At 45.0% G+C, this 8,834-nt stretch overlaps 1 protein-coding gene across 1 annotated transcript; it reads left to right on the plus strand.

The window, feature by feature from the left end:
* The first annotated feature begins 795 nt into the window (after positions 1 to 795).
* On the plus strand, positions 796 to 8,038 carry vgf (VGF nerve growth factor inducible). Its single transcript, XM_071333359.1, has 2 exons — positions 796 to 1,077; positions 5,824 to 8,038. The coding sequence occupies exon 2, from the start codon at positions 5,868 to 5,870 to the stop codon at positions 8,028 to 8,030; it is 2,163 nt and encodes a 720-aa protein (XP_071189460.1). The 5' UTR covers positions 796 to 1,077; positions 5,824 to 5,867; the 3' UTR covers positions 8,031 to 8,038.
* Positions 8,039 to 8,834: the final 796 nt, after the last annotated feature.

Here is an 8,834-nt window from a genome sequence, read left to right on the forward strand (position 1 = left end):
AACCACTTCATGTACGTTACTGTATTGTACATAGGCTGGTCATCTAGGTTTGTACCTGTAGACTTTCCATCACCATGAAGAAAAACAATGCACGATACAGTAATTGAGTACATTGAGATATTAAGTGGTGTGTGATGATTTGATGATGTGGCTCAGTTGGTAGAGCATGGTGCTTGCAATGCAAGGGTTATGGGTTCAATTCCCACAGGGAACCAGTATGAAAATGTATGCACTCACTACTGTAAATTGCCCAGGATAAGTGCATCTACTAAAATGGAAAATGTTAGACCAGAATAGATCAGATTATCAGATTAACTATTTTGTACAGATCATTATCAGACTTAAGTTACAAATGCTGGTAAAGACTCAAATATATTTAGTTGTTTTTTTAATCACAAAAGTAGTGTACTGGCCCTTTAATAGTTGGCGATTATAGTGTATCAGTGCAGGCAACCACAACAAAAAAGCTGCACTCCCCCTCATGTCTGGAAACAAATCGCAGCACCCACCCCAAAACTACTTCCCCCAGCTGAGTTCACCTATCTCCCTCTCCTGTGGTGTGTTTTTGGCTATGCTCCCCCCCTGGCGGGAGAAATACAATTTAATTCACCCCGTTTCCGTTCATTCATCAGGCTACTGCAGTGTGGCAGAGCCAGAACGCTCGTGGTTCATTCGAGCGAAGCGAAAATTCTTATCAATGAAAGCTTGGTTCCGGCACTAGGGGAAAACTCTGACGTCGGGTCACGTAGGCAGGGAGGGGGGACGTATAAAGAAGCGGTGCTGTGGGTGATAACTCACTGAAACAGAAGCACAGCGAATGAGGCAACAGTAAAGAAACCTGCGGTGCTGTCCGTGATAATACTCACTGAAACAGACGCACAGCGAATGAGGCAACAGTAGGGAAACCAAAAGGGAGAAATAACTTTCTACTTTATATACACTTCCAAACAACACCGAGCTTTATTTGTGTTAAGTAGACATTGGTGTGTTGAGTTAGAGTAACACGTTAAATTAGAGAGATTTGAGGAGTGACAAGGAGGGGAAAGTAGCCTATCTGGTTTCACCACACGACACCAGGTAAGTCTTAACTACTTTAATATATCTTATTTAAAAAGTGATCAAACTGATTGATCCTATGGCATGAACGATTGAAAACTAAAGCTATGGTAATGTCTTTGAGAGTTTGTATGGGCTTCCACCTTGCATTTTGTTAGACAGACTGTAGATGAAAGAAATAGTAACAAAAGTGTTTTAATAATAAAAGAAAATATATTGAATGTGTTTACTCCAGTTAGGGGAGAGGTGGTAGTGTAAGGGGGAAACAATTTATGAAAAAAAATATATATATAACTATAAGTGCATTCAGAAAGTGATCAGACTACACTTTTTCCACATTTTGTTACATTACAGCCTTATTCTAAAATTGATTAAAATGTTTTTTTCCCCTCATCAATCGACACACAATACCCCACAATGACAAAGAAAAAGCAGGTTTAGACATTTTAGCAAAAAAAAAAAAACGGAAATTACATTTACATAAGTATTCAGACCCTTTACTCAGTAATTTGTTCAAGCACCTCGAGTGTGACGCTACAAGCTTGGCACACCTGTATTTTGGGAGTTTCTCTTATTCTCCTCTGCAGATCTCCAGGTTGGATGGTGAGTGTCGCTGCACAGCTATTTTCAGGTCTCTCCAGAGATTTTTGATCTGGTTCAAGTCCGGACTCTGGCTGGGCCACTCAAGGACATTCAGAGACTTGTCCCGAAGCCACTCCTGCATTGTCTTGGCTGTGTGCTTAGGGTTGTTGTCCTGTTGGGAGGTGAACTGTCGCCCCAGTTTGAGGTCCTGGGCACTCTTGAGCAGGTTTTCATCAAGGATCTCTGTATTTTGCTCCATTCATCTTTGCCTCGATCCTGACTAGTCTCCCAGTCCTTGCCGCTGAAAAACATCCCCAAAGCATGATGCTGCCACCACCATGCTTCGCCGTAGGGATGGTGCTAGGTTTCCTACAGACGTGACGCTTGGTATTCAGGCCAAAGAGTTCAGTCTTGGTTTCATCAGACCAGAGAATCTTGTTTGTCATGGTCTGAGAGTCTTTAGGTGCCTTTTGGCAAGCTCCAAGCGGGCTGGCATGTGCCGTTTACTGAGGAGTGGCTTCCGTCTGGCCACTCTACCATAAAGGCATGATTGGTGGAGTGATGCAGAGGTGGTTGTCCATCTGGAAGGTTCTCCCATCTCCACAGAGCAATTCTGGAGCTCTGTCAGAGTGACCATTGGGTTCTTGGTCACATCCCTGACCAAGGCCCTTCTCCCCCGATTGCTAAGTTTCGCTGGGCGGCCAGCTCTAGGAAAAGTCTTGGTGCTTCCAATCTTCAATTCCTTTGACCTCATGGCTTGGTTTTTGCTCGGACATGCACTGTCAACTGTGGGACCTTATATAGACAGGTGTGTGCCTTTTCCAAATCATGTCCAATCAACTTGGACTGCAATCAACTTGTGGACTGCAATCAACTTGTAGAAACATCTCAAGGATGCTTAATGGAAACAGGATGCACCTGAGCTCAATTTCGAGTCTCATAGAAAAGGGTCTGAATACTTACGTAATAAATAAATACAATATTTAAAATGTATACATTTGCTAAAAAAATAAAAATGTTTTGTCCTTGGTGTATTGTGTGTAGATTGTTGAGCAAAAAAAAAATTTCAATCATTTTTAGAATAAAGCTAACAAAATTTGGAAACGGTCAAGGGGTCTGAATACTTTCCGAAGTCATATAAATAAAAGGTTCAATAAAAAATTATATAACTAGACAAGTCAGTTAAGAACAAATTCTTATTTTCAATGACAGCCTCGGAACAGTGGGTTAACTGCCCTGTTCATGGGCAGAACGACAGATTTTTAACTTGTCAGCTCAGGGATTTGATCTAGCAACCTTGCGGTTACTGGTCCAACGCTCTAACCACTAGGCTACCTGCCACCCCAAAACACACATATATATATACATTGATAGAAGCCACAATCTATCTGCAATATTAAAGATGATCTACACCCTAAAATAAATACATAAATATAACACAAGTGTTTTAAAAGATCAACATAAAGGAATGTATTTTCACAAGTTAACATTTTTCAATACTAATCTTTGTAAATTGTAAGAGATTACTATCTCTCAGTATGAATAGCCTACAAGAAAATGGGTGTGGATTATGAGAAGAGAAATAATCGAATGATAGAATGACTGAGGTTGGCTAATGATTGTGGCAATCATATTGACAGGGATTACCAGAGATCATGATAATTGTCATATCATCATCATAGCCATCATCATCATAGCCGCGCCTCTTCCCAGTCTTCCATCATCTTTGCCATCACCATGGCGTCACCAACTGCCAAAAATAAACCCAGGAAGACCAAATAAAGACAAAGGGTGAAAAGGACACTTTAAACAGCTGCATCCGGCTGCGTAAAAAAATAGGTTTTGCATGTCAAACCAATTTTAATGCTACTTTTTTAATAGTTGAGACATGTATGTACATGCATTAATTATGTATATAAGTGCTCTGCTTTCTTCTATACTTTCATGCATACTAGAGTTCCTATGGTGATACAGTTCTTGCACTTTTAATCTTGAGGCAACAGAGAGTCGTGTGGCGTTTCTACTGAGCAGACTATGGCTAGATAGGGCTTCTTAAAAGCAGATGAATAATGTGCTTTGGTGGAGAGACTGCACCCTACGTATATTGCCCTTATGGATGGGCATTTGCGGATAGAATTATGAGAACGGGAGAGACAGATATTTGCGGTTACAGAAGCTTTTTAATACCTGTACCACACGAGGTACAACGTTTACCAAACATTATACAGCTAAAGAATTAAGTATGAAAAAGTGGGACCAATAAAGCCAACAAAAGAGATGGAATAATTGTAAGGTGATAGATTGTTGCTATACGGTTTGCCTACGCATGACTTGGGCATGTTAGGAAAGATCACTCTATTGGGAGAGAGTGAGATTTGTGCTGTATGATCCACACACACACACACACACACACACACACACACACACACACACACACACACACACACACACACACACACACACACACGGGTGCATCATCCACACACACACACACACACACACACACACATGGGTGCATCATCCACACACACACACATGGGTGCATCATCCACACACACACACACACATGGGTTCATCATCCACACACACACACACACACGGGTGCATCATCCACACACACACACACACACACACACACACACACATGGGTGCATCATCCAGGCCAGGTAGGTTGTCTCCGAATCTCTCACTCTGTAGATTACACTGATCCATCTGTGTTATGATTATCCAGGGGTCAAACCTATATCATGCATCCCAAATGGCTTCTTATTCCGTATTAACTGTTGGCCTACTATTTTGACCAGGACCCATAGGACTCTGGTCAAAAGTAGTGCACTGTGTTGGGTAGGGAATAGCCTGCCAATTGGGATGCAGCCTCAATGCGGTATTATGATCTTTTAATCTCATGTCCATTTTCAATCTCATCTACATTCTGGGATGATATCTGCAATGAATACAGACCCGTGTCAATGGTTAAATCCAATGGGTTTATGTTTGATATTGTTGTGGAGTTAGTTACGGATAGTTATTATACTGTAGCGATCAATGTGAAATTGGTTGTTGCCATGGCCACAGATATAGATGACCTTACAAATAACACCTACTTCTTCTCTGTAGCACGCACATTCGAACGCTTTCTTGCCAGTTGCCACCCGCCCTGTTACCACGAGCCTGGAGAGCTCACATGCGAAGGGAGCATTACACATGCAGGGAGCACTAGCTCGAGACACTGAGACAATTAACCTTTTGTTAGATCAGCTCAGTGGAGGCGCGAGAAAATACTAAATACTGTATAGCATGTGCCTAATCCAACGGTTTAACACAAATCGACGCACAAGAGTTTCATTTATCTTGACACCTTGCAGTAAATAGCCTACAGGTATATTGGATTTAAAGGCATTGTTGTGAAAGCAATTAATATGAGCCATGGAAAAGCTAGCAAGTCGTTGAGAATCCATTTCAAACTGTTGGCCTAATACTGGTCAGCCATTTTGTGTGGGTCCCTATGCTCAACTGATGTTATTTGTGACCTGCACAGAGGTGCAGGATCTACATTGATTAAGGTGAATGAATATAGTATTTTATCTATGTATGTTATATTTATGGGGGAAACTGATAGTGTGTACTGAGAAAAGTACATCTGTTGTAAAAGCAACCTACTCTAGTGTTTCATCATGATTCTAGGTTGAGAATTGTTTTCACATGCAGATGAGTGATGACATCATCTACTCCATTTGTGCTTATTTTTTGGTTCATATCCCTCATTCCTTTACAGGCTGACTCACGTCCATTAATTCATTTCACTTTAATAATGCTATGAGCTAATGGTTTTCTTGGCAGTGATACCACATACTTTAACTGAACTGTATATGCGGCTCCCGAGTGGCGCAGCGGTCTAAGGCACTGCATCTCAGTGCTTGAGGCGTCACTACAGACACCCTTGTTCGAATCCAGGCTGTATCACAACCGGCCGTGATTGGGAGTCCCATAGGGCAGCACACAATTGGCCCAGCATCGTCCGGGTTTGGCCGGTGTAGGCCGTCATTGTAAATAAGAATAATAATAAAAATAATATATATATGCTCATTAAACAATTTGTACCATCCTGTAAAAATTCTATGTGGGTTCACCCATTTTTCTTATTTTATCTAACAAATCTATATTTTTTTGTCTCTCTTTCACCAGGAGCATCACCTTCCCTCGCCCCCTCTTGTCCTTTCTGTGTGGTCATGATGTGGTCCCACTTCGCCACAAGTGCCCTTATCCTACTGGTTGTCCTGTTGAGACTCACCCTAACCCTCCCGCTCACCGCCTCCATGGCGACCGAGACACACAGCCCCAGCGACAGCCGTGCTCCTTCCCCTCTTGGACTTAGGCCAGCCGAGGGAGAGAATGAAGGGAGGAAGGGCGGACTTCCACAGAGAGAGAGAGCAGAAGAGGAGGATGAGCTTTTTGGAGACATGGACCCCAAAACGTTAGCAGCCGTTCTGTTGGAGGCGATGAATAAGCCGCACGGGGAAATGAGGAACGGTGTGGAGGATGGGAGCAAGGAAAAGGAGAGAGGAAAGGAGGAGAATGAGAGAGAGAGGCAGGAGGAGGAGAAGGGAGAGGAGGTGAGAGCAGCATTGGATGAGGAGGGAGCAGACCGAGACAGGGACGGTCGCGAGGAGCTTGAGCTGGTGATGGCGGCCGCTGCGGCGCAGGGCAAGGAGGAGCGAGAGAGGGATGAGGAGGAGGAGGATGAGAGGAAGAAAGCACAGGAGGAGGAGGAAAGACTAACAGAGAAAGTGACTAGCCACACCACCAGCCAGACGATTCCTGGAAAGGAGAAACGACCTCCGGCAGAAGGAGAAAGAGGGGAGGAGGTGGGAGTGAAGGAAGTGGGGGCCAGAGAGGATGCGCAACAGGGACCTCCCACCTCACAGGAGACTCAGCAAGAGGAGGAAGAGGAGCAACTAAGTCCAGATGAAGTGCAGAACCTCCAGAGCATGTTGGAGGAACTACAGAACTACAACACAGCTAACAAGAGAGAGAGGGAGGCCCAGGAGCAGAGAGGGAGAGAGAGCAGGGGCTACAGCCAAGACGAAACAGACCAAGCCCTGATCCACAACCAGATAAAACCCAAAGCTAAAGGATACCCCCGAGCCATGTCGAAGAAGCTCAAATGGCAAGAGGAGATGCAGAAAGCCCTGAACATGCCCACTTATAGAGGAGGCAACTTCATGGACGACTTTGACAATCTGGCTCGCCCGGCGGCTGAGGATGATGATGAGGAAATGCTGAGCCCCGAGGAGGAAGAGAGGAGGGCGAAGGAGGAGCAGGAGGAGGTCAGGAGGCAGGCGATGGAGGCGCAGAGGGCCAAAGCCGAGGAGGAGAAGTTGGCGGACATAGCCTCGGACATGCTCCTGCAGTACATGGTCAAACAGGACAAAGGAAGGTACCAGAACAAGAAGACCCTGCTGTCCAACGCAGCGGAGGACAAGCGCTCTGACGAGGAGGTCGTCAGCGAGGACGATGATATTGATCCTCAGACCATTGATAAGCTCATCGAGATCTCCAGCAAGCTCCACCTCCCCGCGGACGACGTCGTTGACATCATCAGCGACGTTGAGAAGAAGAAGAAGAAAGACGCTCCTGAGACATTGCCCTGGCAACGACCCCAGCAAAGACCCCTGGTTTACCCAGCAGCCAAAGCCGTCGATGCCCAGCCTTCACACCCCCGATACCCCACCCTGAAGCAGCCTCTCCCGGCCATCAATCCCCTCAAGGCCTGGTTCAAGGACAAATCCTCCATCAAACCCTCAAAGCAAGACCTCTGGATCAAACCTCAACAGAAGTCCTTTCGGACTTCCTCCAACTATCCTACCTATCCCTTCTACCAACAGAAGCCCTATCGAGGCTACTACCCAATGTACTTCCCCCCTCCCAAGCCCAAGCCCCGCTTCTATGCCAAGCCTTCCTTCATGCTCAACGACCTCCTGTCAAATTCTCTGGACTACGACTTTGATTTCCCCCCCAAGAGGAGGTACCGTCCCTGGGTACAGCCTCGCCCGAGGAAGCCCCCCGCGGCACTCCGGCGGAACCTCTACTACCCAAATTACTCCAACTACCCCAACTACCTCCTCCCCCCACAACCCAGGACATACAACCCCCTACCCGTCCCCGTCCCCATGCCTAAACCTCGCTCGTCCCCACCCAGGGGTCAGGTTCAGCCTCGCCATCGGCATGGTTACTATTACCAAGCGCCCTCAGCACCTTTGTTGACCCGGGACCAAGATTACTATGGGATGCAGGGGATAGGGATGGGGCCGCAGCAGCAAGATAGCAATGAAGACCTGGAGAACTACATTCAACAGGTCTTTATGAAACCCAGGCCTAGGATGTTTCAGTGAAAAGAGAGGAAAGAGAGAGAGGGGGCGGGAAGGAGGGAGGGAGGGGAAAAAGGGAGGAAGAGAGAACAATGGATTTTTTTTTCTTTTCAGCACTTACTTTTGATTTCAGGTTTTGTCTTGGTTTTGTCTCTTTAATGTACTGTTAGATTTTTGTCAAAGAGCAACACAAATTACATGTAGCTTTTTTTTGTATAGAGTAAAAATGAACTTGCAGATAGGAAAGTGAGGGAGTCAGGACGACCCACATTCATTCATTCCTCTTGCTCTTTTCTTTGGAAGATGAAACTGAAGCTGTTGTCCAAAATGACTGAAAGAGGGGCACTAAACCAATCACATAAAGAACTATAGAACACACAGAACTATAGAACACTGACTCTATAGACTCATCTCATCATCCTGGAATTCTGGAAAATATGAGGGAGCGTCGGCATCGTTCCGAAGACCAACATTGAGGGGAAATTGCAAATGGCACCCTATTCCCTATGTTGCACAATACTTTTGACCAGGGTCCATGTGGCTCTGGTCAAAAGTAGTGCACTACATATATGGGATAGGGTACCATTTGGGACTCAGCCTGACCTATCATGTTGCCTGTAATCCAAAACTCCTACAAGAGACTTACAGGTGTTAACAAATACACAGATGTCAATGTTTGGAACCAAAATGCACAGTCTAGTGTGTTTATATTCCAAAAGACTAGCCATCGTTATTGGAGAAGAGGCCCCAATGGATATAAAGCCTTACCAATGTGTATCTGTTATGTTTTATTGTTATCAATGGTTACATTGTTACCATGTCAGTTAT

The sequence above is a fragment of the Salvelinus alpinus genome, chromosome 11 (assembly GCF_045679555.1).
Source record: "Salvelinus alpinus chromosome 11, SLU_Salpinus.1, whole genome shotgun sequence".
NCBI lineage: Eukaryota > Metazoa > Chordata > Actinopteri > Salmoniformes > Salmonidae > Salvelinus > Salvelinus alpinus.